Source organism: Oncorhynchus mykiss, chromosome 31 (assembly GCF_013265735.2).
Source record: "Oncorhynchus mykiss isolate Arlee chromosome 31, USDA_OmykA_1.1, whole genome shotgun sequence".
Classification (NCBI taxonomy): Eukaryota; Metazoa; Chordata; class Actinopteri; order Salmoniformes; family Salmonidae; genus Oncorhynchus; species Oncorhynchus mykiss.
Genome location: NC_050571.1, coordinates 7,505,169 through 7,522,581, shown reverse-complemented (window position 1 = coordinate 7,522,581; position 17,413 = coordinate 7,505,169). Strand labels below are relative to the sequence as shown.

Below are 17,413 nucleotides of genomic sequence, written 5' to 3'. Positions count from 1 at the left end.
ATCTGAACTACAGGTTATAGTCCCCAGTGAACAATCTGAACTACAGGTTACAGTCCCCAATAAACCATCTGAACTACAGGTTATAGTCCCCAATAAACCATCTGAACTACAGGTTATAGTCCCCAATAAACCATCTGAACTACAGGTTACAGTCCCCAATAAACCATCTGAACTACAGGTTATAGTCCCTCAATAAACCATCTGACCTACAGGTTATAGTCCCCAATAAACCATCTGAACTACAGGTTATAGTCCTCAATAAACCATCTGAACTACAGGTTACAGTCCCCAATAAACCATCTGAACTACAGGTTATAGTCCCCAATAAACCATCTGAACTACAGGTTATAGTCCTCAATAAACCATCTGAACTACAGGTTATAGTCCCCAATAAACCATCTGAACTACAGGTTATAGTCCCCAATAAACCATCTGAACTACAGGTTACAGTCCCCAGTGAACCATCTGAACTACAGGTTATAGTCCCCAGTGAACCATCTGAACTACAGGTTATAGTCCTCAATAAACCATCTGAACTACAGGTTATAGTCCCCAATAAACCATCTGAACTACAGGTTATAGTCCCCAATAAACCATCTGAACTACAGGTTATAGTCCTCAATAAACCATCTGAACTACAGGTTATAGTCCTCAATAAACCATCTGAACTACAGGTTATAGTCCCCAGTGAACCATCTGAACTACAGGTTATAGTCCCTCAATAAACCATCTGAACTACAGGTTATAGTCCCCAATAAACCATCTGAACTACAGGTTAAAGTCCCCAGTGAACCATCTGAACTACAGGTTATAGTCCCCAGTGAACAATCTGAACTACAGGTTACAGTCCCCAATAAACCATCTGAACTACAGGTTATAGTCCCCAATAAACCATCTGAACTACAGGTTATAGTCCCCAATAAACCATCTGAACTACAGGTTACAGTCCCCAATAAACCATCTGAACTACAGGTTATAGTCCCTCAATAAACCATCTGAACTACAGGTTATAGTCCCCAATAAACCATCTGAACTACAGGTTATAGTCCCCAATAAACCATCTGAACTACAGGTTACAGTCCCCAGTGAACCATCTGAACTACAGGTTATAGTCCTCAATAAACCATCTGAACTACAGGTTACAGTCCCCAGTGAACCATCTGAACTACAGGTTATAGTCCCCAATAAACCATCTGAACTACAGGTTACAGTTCCCAGTGAACCATCTGAACTACAGGTTATAGTCCCCAATAAACCATCTGAACTACAGGTTATAGTCCCCAATAAACCATCTGAACTACAGGTTACAGTCCCCAGTGAACCATCTGAACTACAGGTTATAGTCCCCAATAAACCATCTGAACTACAGGTTATAGTCCCCAATAAACCATCTGAACTACAGGTTATAGTCCCCAATAAACCATCTGAACTACAGGTTATAGTCCTCAATAAACCATCTGAACTACAGGTTACAGTCCCCAATAAACCATCTGAACTACAGGTTACAGTCCCCAATAAACCATCTGAACTACAGGTTATAGTCCCCAATAAACCATCTGAACTACAGGTTACAGTCCCCAATAAACCATCTGAACTACAGGTTATAGTCCCCAATAAACCATCTGAACTACAGGTTATAGTCCCCAATAAACCATCTGAACTACAGGTTATAGTCCCCAATAAACCATCTGAACTACAGGTTATAGTCCCCAATAAACCATCTGAACTACAGGTTACAGTCCCCAATAAACCATCTGAACTACAGGTTATAGTCCCCAATAAACCATCTGAACTACAGGTTATAGTCCCCAGTGAACCATCTGAACTACAGGTTATAGTCCCCAATAAACCATCTGAACTACAGGTTATAGTCCCCAATAAACCATCTGAACTACAGGTTACAGTCCCCAATAAACCATCTGAACTACAGGTTATAGTCCCCAGTGAACCATCTGAACTACAGGTTATAGTCCCCAGTGAACCATCTGAACTACAAGTTATAGTCCCTCAATAAACCATCTGAACTACAGGTTATAGTCCCTCAATAAACCATCTGAACTACAGGTTATAGTCCCCAATAAACCATCTGAACTACAGGTTATAGTCCCCAATAAACCATCTGAACTACAGGTTACAGTCCCCAATAAACCATCTGAACTACAGGTTATAGTCCCCAGTGAACCATCTGAACTACAGGTTATAGTCCCCAATAAACCATCTGAACTACAGGTTATAGTCCCCAATAAACCATCTGAACTACAGGTTATAGTCCCCAATAAACCATCTGAACTACAGGTTACAGTCCCCAATAAACCATCTGAACTACAGGTTATAGTCCCCAATAAACCATCTGAACTACAGGTTATAGTCCCCAGTGAACCATCTGAACTACAGGTTATAGTCCCCAGTGAACCATCTGAACTACAGGTTATAGTCCCCAGTGAACCATCTGAACTACAGGTTATAGTCCCCAGTGAACCATCTGAACTACAGGTTATAGTCCCCAGTGAACCATCTGAACTACAGGTTATAGTCCCTCAATAAACCATCTGAACTACAGGTTATAGTCCCCAATAAACCATCTGAACTACAGGTTATAGTCCCCAGTGAACCATCTGAACTACAGGTTATAGTCCCCAGTGAACAATCTGAACTACAGGTTACAGTCCCCAATAAACCATCTGAACTACAGGTTATAGTCCCCAATAAACCATCTGAACTACAGGTTATAGTCCCCAATAAACCATCTGAACTACAGGTTACAGTCCCCAATAAACCATCTGAACTACAGGTTATAGTCCCTCAATAAACCATCTGACCTACAGGTTATAGTCCCCAATAAACCATCTGAACTACAGGTTATAGTCCTCAATAAACCATCTGAACTACAGGTTACAGTCCCCAATAAACCATCTGAACTACAGGTTATAGTCCCCAATAAACCATCTGAACTACAGGTTATAGTCCTCAATAAACCATCTGAACTACAGGTTATAGTCCCCAATAAACCATCTGAACTACAGGTTATAGTCCCCAATAAACCATCTGAACTACAGGTTACAGTCCCCAGTGAACCATCTGAACTACAGGTTATAGTCCCCAGTGAACCATCTGAACTACAGGTTATAGTCCTCAATAAACCATCTGAACTACAGGTTATAGTCCCCAATAAACCATCTGAACTACAGGTTATAGTCCCCAATAAACCATCTGAACTACAGGTTATAGTCCTCAATAAACCATCTGAACTACAGGTTATAGTCCTCAATAAACCATCTGAACTACAGGTTATAGTCCCCAATAAACCATCTGAACTACAGGTTATAGTCCCCAGTGAACCATCTGAACTACAGGTTACAGTCCCCAATAAACCATCTGAACTACAGGTTATAGTCCCCAATAAACCATCTGAACTACAGGTTATAGTCCCCAATAAACCATCTGAACTACAGGTTATAGTCCCCAATAAACCATCTGAACTACAGGTTATAGTCCCCAGTGAACCATCTGAACTACAGGTTATAGTCCCCAATAAACCATCTGAACTACAGGTTATAGTCCCCAGTGAACCATCTGAACTACAGGTTATAGTCCCCAATAAACCATCTGAACTACAGGTTATAGTCCCTCAATAAACCATCTGAACTACAGGTTACAGTCCCCAGTGAACCATCTGAACTACAGGTTATAGTCCTCAATAAACCATCTGAACTACAGGTTACAGTCCCCAGTGAACCATCTGAACTACAGGTTATAGTCCCCAATAAACCATCTGAACTACAGGTTACATTTCCCAGTGAACCATCTGAACTACAGGTTATAGTCCCCAATAAACCATCTGAACTACAGGTTATAGTCCCCAATAAACCATCTGAACTACAGGTTACAGTCCCCAGTGAACCATCTGAACTACAGGTTATAGTCCCCAATAAACCATCTGAACTACAGGTTACAGTCCCCAATAAACCATCTGAACTACAGGTTACAGTCCCCAATAAACCATCTGAACTACAGGTTACAGTCCCCAATAAACCATCTGAACTACAGGTTATAGTCCCCAGTGAACCATCTGAACTACAGGTTACAGTCCCCAATAAACCATCTGAACTACAGGTTATAGTCCCCAATAAACCATCTGAACTACAGGTTATAGTCCTCAATAAACCATCTGAACTACAGGTTATAGTCCCCAATAAACCATCTGAACTACAGGTTATAGTCCTCAATAAACCATCTGAACTACAGGTTATAGTCCTCAATAAACCATCTGAACTACAGGTTATAGTCCTCAATAAACCATCTGAACTACAGGTTACAGTCCCCAATAAACCATCTGAACTACAGGTTATAGTCCCCAATAAACCATCTGAACTACAGGTTATAGTCCCCAATAAACCATCTGAACTACAGGTTATAGTCCCCAATGAACCATCTGAACTACAGGTTACAGTCCCCAATAAACCATCTGAACTACAGGTTATAGTCCCCAATAAACCATCTGAACTACAGGTTATAGTCCCCAATAAACCATCTGAACTACAGGTTACAGTCCCCAGTGAACCATCTGAACTACAGGTTATAGTCCCCAGTGAACCATCTGAACTACAGGTTATAGTCCCCAATAAACCATCTGAACTACAGGTTATAGTCCTCAATAAACCATCTGAACTACAGGTTATAGTCCCCAATAAACCATCTGAACTACAGGTTATAGTCCCCAATAAACCATCTGAACTACAGGTTATAGTCCCCAATAAACCATCTGAACTACAGGTTATAGTCCCCAGTGAACCATCTGAACTACAGGTTACAGTCCCCAATAAACCATCTGAACTACAGGTTACAGTCCCCAGTGAACCATCTGAACTACAGGTTATAGTCCCCAGTGAACCATCTGAACTACAGGTTATAGTCCCTCAATAAACCATCTGAACTACAGGTTATAGTCCCCAATAAACCATCTGAACTACAGGTTATAGTCCCCAATAAACCATCTGAACTACACGTTATAGTCCTCAATAAACCATCTGAACTACAGGTTATAGTCCTCAATAAACCATCTGAACTACAGGTTATAGTCCCCAATAAACTATCTGAACTACAGGTTATAGTCCCCAGTGAACCATCTGAACTACAGGTTACAGTCCCCAATAAACCATCTGAACTACAGGTTATAGTCCCCAATAAACCATCTGAACTACAGGTTATAGTCCCCAGTGAACCATCTGAACTACAGGTTACAGTCCCCAATAAACCATCTGAACTACAGGTTATAGTCCCCAATAAACCATCTGAACTACAGGTTACAGTCCCCAGTGAACCATCTGAACTACAGGTTACAGTCCCCAATAAACCATCTGAACTACAGGTTATAGTCCCCAATAAACCATCTGAACTACAGGTTATAGTCCCCAATAAACCATCTGAACTACAGGTTATAGTCCCCAATAAACCATCTGAACTACAGGTTATAGTCCCCAGTGAACCATCTGAACTACAGGTTATAGTCCCCAATAAACCATCTGAACTACAGGTTATAGTCCCCAGTGAACCATCTGAACTACAGGTTATAGTCCCCAATAAACCATCTGAACTACAGGTTATAGTCCCTCAATAAACCATCTGAACTACAGGTTACAGTCCCCAGTGAACCATCTGAACTACAGGTTATAGTCCTCAATAAACCATCTGAACTACAGGTTACAGTCCCCAGTGAACCATCTGAACTACAGGTTATAGTCCCCAATAAACCATCTGAACTACAGGTTACAGTCCCCAGTGAACCATCTGAACTACAGGTTATAGTCCCCAATAAACCATCTGAACTACAGGTTATAGTCCCCAATAAACCATCTGAACTACAGGTTACAGTCCCCAGTGAACCATCTGAACTACAGGTTATAGTCCCCAATAAACCATCTGAACTACAGGTTACAGTCCCCAATAAACCATCTGAACTACAGGTTACAGTCCCCAATAAACCATCTGAACTACAGGTTACAGTCCCCAATAAACCATCTGAACTACAGGTTATAGTCCCCAGTGAACCATCTGAACTACAGGTTACAGTCCCCAATAAACCATCTGAACTACAGGTTATAGTCCCCAGTGAACCACCTGAACTACAGGTTATAGTCCCCAATAAACCATCTGAACTACAGGTTATAGTCCCCCAATAAACCATCTGAACTACAGGTTATAGTCCCCAATGAACCATCTGAACTACAGGTTACAGTCCCCAATAAACCATCTGAACTACAGGTTACAGTCCCCAATAAACCATCTGAACTACAGGTTATAGTCCCCCAATAAACCATCTGAACTACAGGTTACAGTCCCCAATAAACCATCTGAACTACAGGTTATAGTCCCCAATAAACCATCTGAACTACAGGTTATAGTCCCCAATAAACCATCTGAACTACAGGTTATAGTCCCCAATAAACCATCTGAACTACAGGTTATAGTCCTCAATAAACCATCTGAACTACAGGTTATAGTCCCCAATAAACCATCTGAACTACAGGTTATAGTCCCCAATAAACCATCTGAACTACAGGTTATAGTCCCCAATAAACCATCTGAACTACAGGTTATAGTCCCCCAATAAACCATCTGAACTACAGGTTATAGTCCCCAATAAACCATCTGAACTACAGGTTATAGTCCTCAATAAACCATCTGAACTACAGGTTATAGTCCCCAATAAACCATCTGAACTACAGGTTATAGTCCCCAATAAACCATCTGAACTACAGGTTATAGTCCCTCAATAAACCATCTGAACTACAGGTTACAGTCCCCAATAAACCATCTGAATTACAGGTTATAGTCCCCAATAAACCATCTGAACTACAGGTTATAGTCCCCAATAAACCATCTGAACTACAGGTTATAGTCCCCAATAAACCATCTGAACTACAGGTTATAGTCCCCAATAAACCATCTGAACTACAGGTTACAGTCCTCAATAAACCATCTGAACTACAGGTTACAGTCCCCAATAAACCATCTGAACTACAGGTTATAGTCCCCCAATAAACCATCTGAACTACAGGTTATAGTCCCCAGTGAACCATCTGAACTACAGGTTATAGTCCCCAATAAACCATCTGAACTACAGGTTATAGTCCCCAGTGAACCATCTGAACTACAGGTTACAGTCCCCAATAAACCATCTGAACTACAGGTTACAGTCCCCAATAAACTATCTGAACTACAGGTTATAGTCCCCAATAAACCATCTGAACTACAGGTTACAGTCCCCAATAAACCAATGTATTCATACTGTAAGATACCATCAGCCGTCCAAACCAAAGCCAATAGTCTGAGAGATAACAGATAACACAAGATAACCTTGAACGATATAGAGAGAGAGCATCAAAATAGTTCTGTAGAAATATTCAGAATACTATCCAGCTACATTCACAACATACAGTGGGTTAGTCAGAGGGTTGAGATCCCTGATAGTTAGTGGGTTAGTCAGAGGGTTGAGATCTCTGATAGTTAGTGGGTTAGTCAGAGGGTTGAGATCCCTGATAGTTAGAGGGTTAGTCAAAGGGTTGAGATCCCTGATAGTTAGTGGGTTAATCAGAGGGTTGAGATCTCTGATAGTTAGTGGGTTAGTCAGAGGGTTGAGATCCCTGATAGTTAGAGGGTTAGTCAAAGGGTTGAGATCCCTGATAGTTAGTGGGTTAGTCAGAGGGTTGAGATCCCTGATAGTTAGTGGGTTAGTCAGAGGGTTGAGATCAAAATCAAATAAAATCCACTTGTATTGGCCACACACACATGGTTAGCAGATGTTAATGTGCCTGTAGCGAAATGCTTGTGCTTCTAGTTCCGACAGTGCAGTAAGTGGGTTAGTCAGAAGGTTGAGATCTCAGAGGGAGAGAGGAAGAGAGGGAGAGAGAGAGAGAGGGAGAGAGAGAGAGAGAGAGAAAGAGAGAGATGGGGAGAGAGAGAGTGAGAGAAAGAGGGGGAGAGAGAGGGAGGGTGAGAGAGAGGGAGAGAGAGAGAGGGGGGGGAGAACATAGCAGCCCATGAATTTAAGCAACAGCAGTAACAAAGAAGAAGCAACAACAACAACAACAACAGGAAGAAACAACAGCCGCAGGAAGCAAAAACAAAGCGGAAGCTCTTTTTGAAGCTGGTTATCTATTCATGCATGTGAATGAGACGCATGAGAGGAAGGACAATCCAAAACGTCCACCTGGCTGTGTGACCGTTTGTGTCCATTGTCTCAGTGGCCTCTCCCTCTCCAAACACCAGGACAACCAGGACACTGGCTGAGTCCCAAATGGCACCCAATGCCCTTCATAGTGAACTAGTTAGCACAGGAAACAGGGTGCCATTTGGGAGGGACAGTGATTTGAAAGTCAAGCGAACCATTGGGTGACTCACCGCAGCGCTTGTCTTTGATGCCTCCAATACCGCGTCAGATACTCTGCCAGGACTCACTTGAAAAGCCTATGAACACACACATAGACAGGTCTGGTCTGGTACACTATGAACACACACAGACAGGTCTGGTCTGGTACACTATGAACACACATAGACAGGTCAGGTCTGGTACACTATGAACACACACATAGACAGGTCTGGTCTGGTACACTATGAACACACATAGAGAGGTCTGGTCTGGTACACTATGAACACACACAGACAGGTCTGGTCTGGTACACTATGAACACACACAGACAGGTCTGGTCTGGTCTGGTCTGGTCTGGTCTGGTCTGGTACACTATGAACACACATAGACAGGTCTGGTCTGGTACACTATGAACACACACATAGACAGGTCTGGTCTGGTACACTATGAACACACACAGACAGGTCTGGTCTGGTACACTATGAACACACATAGACAGGTCTGGTCTGGTACACTATGAACACACACAGACAGGTCTGGTCTGGTCTGGTCTGGTCTGGTCTGGTACACTATGAACACACACATAGACAGGTCTGGTCTGGTCTGGTCTGGTCTGGTACACTATGAACACACATAGACAGGTCTGGTCTGGTCTGGTCTGGTCTGGTCTGGTACACTATGAACACACATATAGACAGGTCTGGTCTGGTCTGGTCTGGTCTGGTCTGGTACACTATGAACACACACATAGACAGGTCTGGTCTGGTACACTATGAACACACATAGACAGGTCTGGTCTGGTCTGGTCTGGTCTGGTACACTATGAACACACACATAGACAGGTCTGGTCTGGTACACTACGAACACACATAGAGAGGTCTGGTCTGGTACACTATGAACACACATAGACAGGTCTGGTCTGGTCAGGTCTGGTCAGGTCTGGTCTGGTACACTATGAACACACACATAGACAGGTCTGGTCTGGTACACTACGAACACACATAGAGAGGTCTGGTCTGGTACACTATGAACACACATAGACAGGTCTGGTCTGGTCTGGTCTGGTACACTATGAACACACACATAGACAGGTCTGGTCTGGTCTGGTCTGGTCTGGTCTGGTACACTATGAACACACATAGACAGGTCTGGTCTGGTCTGGTCTGGTCTGGTCTGGTACACTATGAACACACATAGACAGGTCTGGTCTGGTACACTATGAACACACATAGACAGGTCTGGTCTGGTCTGGTCTGGTCAGGTCTGGTCTGGTACACTATGAACACACACATAGACAGGTCTGGTCTGGTCTGGTCTGGTCTGGTCTGGTACACTATGAACACACATAGACAGGTCTGGTCTGGTCTGGTCAGGTCTGGTCTGGTCTGGTACACTATGAACACACACAGACAGGTCTGGTCTGGTACACTATGAACACACACAGACAGGTCTGGTCTGGTACACTATGAACACACACAGACAGGTCTGGTCTGGTACACTATGAACACACACAGACAGGTCTGGTCTGGTACACTATGAACACACACATAGACAGGTCTGGTCTGGTACACTACGAACACACATAGAGAGGTCTGGTCTGGTACACTATGAACACACATAGACAGGTCTGGTCTGGTACACTATGAACACACACATAGACAGGTCTGGTCTGGTACACTACGAACACACATAGAGAGGTCTGGTCTGGTCTGGTCTGGTACACTATGAACACACATAGACAGGTCTGGTCTGGTCTGGTCTGGTCAGGTCTGGTCTGGTACACTATGAACACACACATAGACAGGTCTGGTCTGGTCTGGTCTGGTCTGGTCTGGTACACTATGAACACACATAGACAGGTCTGGTCTGGTCTGGTCAGGTCTGGTCTGGTCTGGTACACTATGAACACACACAGACAGGTCTGGTCTGGTACACTATGAACACACACAGACAGGTCTGGTCTGGTACACTATGAACACACACAGACAGGTCTGGTCTGGTACACTACGAACACACACATAGACAGGTCTGGTCTGGTCTGGTCTGGTCTGGTCTGGTACACTACGAACACACATAGACAGGTCTGGTCTGGTACACTATGAACACACACAGACAGGTCTGGTCTGGTACACTACGAACACACACATAGACAGGTCTGGTCTGGTACACTATGAACACACATAGACAGGTCTGGTCTGGTACACTATGAACACACATAGACAGGTCTGGTCTGGTCTGGTCTGGTCTGGTCTGGTACACTATGAACACACACATAGACAGGTCTGGTCTGGTCTGGTCTGGTCTGGTCTGGTACACTATGAACACACATAGACAGGTCTGGTCTGGTCTGGTCTGGTCTGGTCTGGTACACTATGAACACACATAGACAGGTCTGGTCTGGTACACTATGAACACACATAGACAGGTCTGGTCTGGTCTGGTCTGGTCTGGTCTGGTACACTATGAACACACACATAGACAGGTCTGGTCTGGTCTGGTCTGGTCTGGTCTGGTACACTATGAACACACATAGACAGGTCTGGTCTGGTCTGGTCAGGTCTGGTCTGGTCTGGTACACTATGAACACACATAGACAGGTCTGGTCTGGTCTGGTCTGGTCTGGTCTGGTACACTATGAACACACATAGACAGGTCTGGTCTGGTACACTATGAACACACACATAGACAGGTCTGGTCTGGTACACTATGAACACACATAGACAGGTCTGGTCTGGTCTGGTCTGGTACACTATGAACACACATAGACAGGTCTGGTCTGGTCTGGTCTGGTCTGGTCTGGTCTGGTACACTATGAACACACACATAGACAGGTCTGGTCTGGTCTGGTCTGGTCTGGTCTGGTCTGGTACACTATGAACACACACATAGACAGGTCAGGTCTGGTCAGGTCTGGTCTGGTCTGGTACACTATGAACACACATAGACAGGTCTGGTCTGGTACACTACGAACACACACATAGACAGGTCTGGTCTGGTCTGGTCTGGTCTGGTCTGGTACACTATGAACACACATAGACAGGTCTGGTCTGGTCTGGTCTGGTCTGGTCTGGTCTGGTACACTATGAACACACATAGACAGGTCTGGTCTGGTCTGGTCTGGTCTGGTCTGGTACACTATGAACACACATAGACAGGTCTGGTCTGGTACACTATGAACACACACATAGACAGGTCTGGTCTGGTCTGGTCTGGTCTGGTACACTATGAACACACATAGACAGGTCTGGTCTGGTACACTATGAACACACACAGACAGGTCTGGTCTGGTCTGGTCTGGTCTGGTCTGGTCTGGTACACTATGAACACACACAGACAGGTCTGGTCTGGTACACTACGAACACACACATAGACAGGTCTGGTCTGGTACACTATGAACACACACAGACAGGTCTGGTCTGGTACACTATGAACACACACAGACAGGTCTGGTCTGGTCTGGTCTGGTACACTATGAACACACACAGACAGGTCTGGTCTGGTACACTATGAACACACATAGACAGGTCTGGTCTGGTACACTATGAACACACACAGACAGGTCTGGTCTGGTACACTATGAACACACACAGACAGGTCTGGTCTGGTCTGGTCTGGTCAGGTCTGGTCTGGTCTGGTCTGGTCTGGTCTGGTACACTATGAACACACACAGACAGGTCTGGTCTGGTACACTATGAACACACATAGAGAGGTCTGGTCTGGTACACTATGAACACACACAGACAGGTCTGGTCTGGTCTGGTCTGGTCTGGTACACTATGAACACACATAGACAGGTCTGGTCTGGTACACTATGAACACACACAGACAGGTCTGGTCTGGTACACTATGAACACACACAGACAGGTCTGGTCTGGTCTGGTCAGGTCTGGTCTGGTCTGGTCTGGTCTGGTCTGGTCTGGTACACTATGAACACACACAGACAGGTCTGGTCTGGTACACTATGAACACACACAGACAGGTCTGGTCTGGTCTGGTCTGGTCAGGTCTGGTCTGGTCTGGTCTGGTCTGGTCTGGTACACTATGAACACACACAGACAGGTCTGGTCTGGTACACTATGAACACACATAGAGAGGTCTGGTCTGGTACACTATGAACACACACAGACAGGTCTGGTCTGGTCAGGTCTGGTCAGGTCTGGTCTGGTCTGGTACACTATGAACACAGACATAGACAGGTCTGGTCTGGTCTGGTCTGGTCTGGTCTGGTACACTATGAACACACATAGACAGGTCTGGTCTGGTACACTATGAACACACATAGACAGGTCTGGTCTGGTACACTATGAACACACACAGACAGGTCTGGTCTGGTACACTATGAACACACACAGACAGGTCTGGTCTGGTACACTATGAACACACATAGACAGGTCTGGTCTGGTACACTATGAACACACACATAGACAGGTCTGGTCTGGTACACTATGAACACACATAGAGAGGTCTGGTCTGGTCTGGTCTGGTACACTATGAACACAGACATAGACAGGTCTGGTCTGGTCTGGTCTGGTCTGGTACACTATGAACACACATAGACAGGTCTGGTCTGGTACACTATGAACACACACATAGACAGGTCTGGTCTGGTACACTATGAACACACATAGAGAGGTCTGGTCTGGTACACTATGAACACACATAGACAGGTCTGGTCTGGTCTGGTCTGGTCTGGTCTGGTCTGGTACACTATGAACACAGACATAGACAGTCTTATCGATCTGCCACAAAACCCCCTGTTAGTCTAACTGGTCTGTCTGCTACACTCCACTGACACGTTGGTCCTTCCTGTTTGGCCCTGTCCGGGGGTATCATCGGATGGGCCACAGGTGTCTCCTGACCCCTCCTGTCTCAGCCTCCAGTATTTATATTGCAGTAGTTTATGTGTCGAGGGGCTGGGGTCAGTCTGTTATATCTGGAGTATTTCTCATGTCTTATCCGGTGTCCTGTGTGAATTTAAGTATGCTCCCTCCAATTCTCTCTCTCTTTCTCTCTTCTCTCGGAGGACCTGAGCCCTAGGAGCATGCCTCAGGACTACCTGGCATGATGACTCCTTGCTGTCCCCAGTCCACCTGGCCGTGCTGCTGCTGTACAGCACTTTGTGACATCAGCTGATGTACGAAGGGCTTTATAAATACATTTGATTTGGTCAGTCTGCTACTCTCTCTACTGACAAGTTGGTCAGTCTGCTACTCGCTCTAGTGACAAGTTGGTCAGTCTGCTACGCTCTCTACTGACATGTTGGTCAGTCTGCTACTCGCTCTACTGACACGTTGGTCAGTCTGCTACTCTCTCTACTGACACGTTGGTCAGTCTGCTACTCTCTCTACTGACACGTTGGTCAGTCTGCTACTCTCTCTACTGAAACATTGGTCAGTCTGCTACTCTCTCTACTGACACGTTTGTCAGTCTGCTACTCTCTCTACTGACACGTTGGTCAGTCTGCTACTCTCTCTACTGACATGTTGGTCAGTCTGCTACTCGCTCTACTGACACGTTGGTCAGTCTGCTACTCTCTCTACTGATACGTTGGTCAGTCTGCTACTCTCTCTACTGACATGTTGGTCACTCTGCTACTCGCTCTACTGACACGTTGGTCAGTCTGCTACTCGCTCTACTGACACGTTGGTCAGTCTGCTACTCTCTCTACTGACATGTTGGTCAGTCTGCTACTCTCTCTACTGACATGTTGGTCAGTCTGCTACTCTCTCTACTGACACGTTGGTCAGTCTGCTACTCTCTCTACTGATACGTTGGTCAGTCTGCTACTTTCTCTACTGACACGTTGGTCAGTCTGCTACTCTCTCTACTGACACGTTGGTCAGTCTGCTACTCTCTCTACTGACACGTTGGTCAGTCTGCTACTCTCTCTACTGACACGTTGGTCAGTCTGCTACTCTCTCTACTGACACGTTGGTCGGTCTGCTACTCTCTACTGAGACGTTGCTCAGTCTGCTACTCTCTCTACTGACACGTTAGTCTAACTGGTCAGTCTGCTACTCCCTCTACTGACATGTTGGTCAGTCTGCTACTCTCTCTACTGACACATTGGTCAGTCTGCTACTCTCTCTACTGACACGTTGGTCAGTCTGCTTCTCTCTCTACTGATACATTGGTCAGTCTGCTTCTCTCTCTACTGACATGTTGGTCAGTCTGCTACTCTCTCTACTGATACATTGGTCAGTCTGCGTCTTTCTCTACTGACATGTTGGTCAGTCTGCTTCTCTCTCTACTGACATGTTAGTCTAACTGGTCAGTCTGCTTCTCTCTCTACTGACATGTTGGTCAGTCTGCTTCTCTCTCTACTGACATGTTGGTCAGTCTGCTACTCTCTCTACTGATACATTTGTCAGTCTGCTTCTCTCTCTACTGATACATTGGTCAGTCTGCTACTCTCTCTACTGACACATTGGTCAGTCTGCTACTCTCTCTACTGACATGTTGGTCAGTCTGCTACTCTCTCTACTGACACGTTGGTCAGTCTGCTTCTCTCTCTACTGACACGTTGGTCAGTCTGCTTCTCTCTCTACTGATACATTGGTCAGTCTGCTTCTCTCTCTACTTACATGTTGGTCAGTCTGCTTCTCGCTCTACTGACACGTTAGTCTAATTGGTCAGTCTGCTACTCTCTCTACTGACACGTTGGTCAGTCTGCTACTCTCTCTACTGACACATTGGTCAGTCTGCTACTCTCTCTACTGACATGTTGGTCAGTCTGCTACTCTCTCTACTGACACGTTGGTCAGTCTGCTTCTCTCTCTACTGACACGTTGGTCAGTCTGCTTCTCTCTCTACTGATACATTGGTCAGTCTGCTTCTATCTCTACTTACATGTTGGTCAGTCTGCTTCTCTCTCTACTGACACGTTAGTCTAATTGGTCAGTCTGCTACTCTCTCTACTGACAAGTTGGTCAGTCTGCTACTCTCTCTACTGACACGTTGGTCAGTCTGCTACTCTCTCTACTGAGACGTTGCTCAGTCTGCTACTCTCTCTACTGACACGTGGGTCAGTCTGCTACTCTCTCTACTGACACGTTGGTCAGTCTGCTACTCTCTCTACTGACACATTGGTCAGTCTGCTACTCTCTCTACTGACACATTGGTCAGTCTGCTTCTCTCTACTGACACGTTGGTCAGTCTGCTACTCTCTCTACTGACAAGTTGGTCAGTCTGCTACTCTCTCTACTGACACGTTGGTCGGTCTGCTACTCTCTCTACTGACACGTTGGTCAGTCTGCTACTCTCTCTACTGACACGTTGGTCAGTCTGCTACTCTCTCTACTGACACGTTAGTCTAATTTCTGCTCAATCCTCCTCTCTTTCTCTCTTCTCTTCCTGTGTGACTAAATATTTCTAGGTGCAGGTGAGTCAGTGGGCCTGAGTTCTGCTGTCCTGTCCTGTTGTCCTGTCCAGTCCTCCTGTCCTGTCCTGTCCTGTCCTGCTGTCCTGTCCGATGCCTGCCTGAGACTGTGAAATGACTGCTTGCTAGAATTCATGGCATGTTGCGTCAGAAGAAGCAGGAAGGAAGACAGGATGAGGATGAGCATTTGGTGTGTGACATCGGTTTGGACAGCAAACATCAGAGCAGGGAAGCAGGACAGGACAGCAGGACAGGACAGGGGGATAGGACAGGAGGACAGGACAGGAGGACTGGACAGGAGGACTGGCAGGGAAGCAGGACAGGACAGCAGGACAGGAGGACAGGACAGGAGGACTGTCAGGGAAGCAGGACAGGACAGCAGGACAGGACAGCAGGAGAGGACAGGGGGACAGGACAGGGGGACAGGACAGGGGGACAGGACAGGAGGACTGTCAGGGAAGCAGGACAGGACAGGGCAGGAGGACAGGACAGGAGGACTGTCTGGGAAGCAGGACAGGACAGGGCAGGAGAACTGTCAGGGAAGCAGGACAGGACAGGACAGGAGGACTGTCAGGGAAGCAGGAGGACAGGACAGGAGGACTGTCAGGGAAGCAGGACAGGACAGGGCAGGAGGACAGGACAGGAGGACTGGCAGGGAAGCAGGACAGATGGGTCATTCATTAAATAATTTTAACTGTGTCCCAAAAGGCCCCCTCTTGCTCTATGGTCCTTGCTCAACAGTAGTACACTATGTATGGAATAGGGTGGTATTAGGGAATAGGGTGGTATTAGGGAATAAGGTGGTATTAGGGAATAGGGTAGTATTAGGGAATAGGGTGGTATTAGGGAATAGGGTGGTATTAGGGAATAGGGTGGTATTAGGGAATAGGGTGGTATTAGGGAATAGGGTGGTATTAGGGAATAGGGTGGTATTAGGGAATAGGGTGGTATTAGGGAATAGGGTGGTATAATAGGGTGGTATTAGGGAATAGGGTGGTATTAGGGAATAGGGTGGTATTAGGGAATAGGGTGGTATTAGGGAATAGGGTGGTATAATAGGGTGGTATTAGGGAATAGGGTGGTATTAGGGAATAGGGTGGTATTAGGGAATAGGGTGGTATTAGGGAATAGGGTGGTATTAGGGAATAGGGCAGTATTAGGGAATAGGGTGGTATTAAGGACTATGGTGGTATTAGGGAATAGGGTGGTATTAGGGAATAGGGTGGTATTAGGGAATAGGGTGGTATTAAGGACTATGGTGGTATTAGGGAATAGGGTGGTATTAGGGAATAGGGTGGTATTAGGGAATAGGGTGGTATTAGGGAATAGGGTGGTATTAGGGAATAGGGTGGTATTAGGGAATAGGGTGGTATTAAGGACTATGGTGGTATTAGGGAATAGGGTGGTATTAGGGAATAGGGTGGTATTAGGGAATAGGGTGGTATTAGGGAATAGGGTGGTATTAGGGAATAGGGTGGTATTAGGGAATAGGGTGGTATTAAGGACTATGGTGGTATTAGGGAATAGGGTGGTATTAAGGACTATGGTGGTATTAGGGAATAGGGTGGTATTAGGGAATAGGGTGGTATTAGGGAATAGGGTGGTATTAGGGAATAGGGTGGTATTAGGGAATAGGGTGGTATTAGGGAATAGGGCGGTATTAAGGA

The 17,413-nt window shown here is 45.6% G+C and overlaps 1 protein-coding gene across 4 annotated transcripts in view; it reads right to left on the bottom strand.

The window, feature by feature from the left end:
- The window catches only part of LOC110504507 (probable E3 ubiquitin-protein ligase MID2), a 202,585-nt gene that overhangs the window by 77,325 nt on the left and 107,847 nt on the right, over positions 1-17,413 (bottom strand). For 2 of the 4 annotated variants that reach the window (XM_036970547.1, XM_036970548.1), the window contains exon 3: positions 8,401-8,466. The exons of the other annotated variants lie outside the window; for them this stretch is intronic. In XM_036970547.1, the coding sequence (XP_036826442.1) occupies positions 8,401-8,466 (66 nt within the window). The remainder of the gene's footprint in view (positions 1-8,400; positions 8,467-17,413) is intronic. 4 annotated transcript variants of the gene reach the window in all.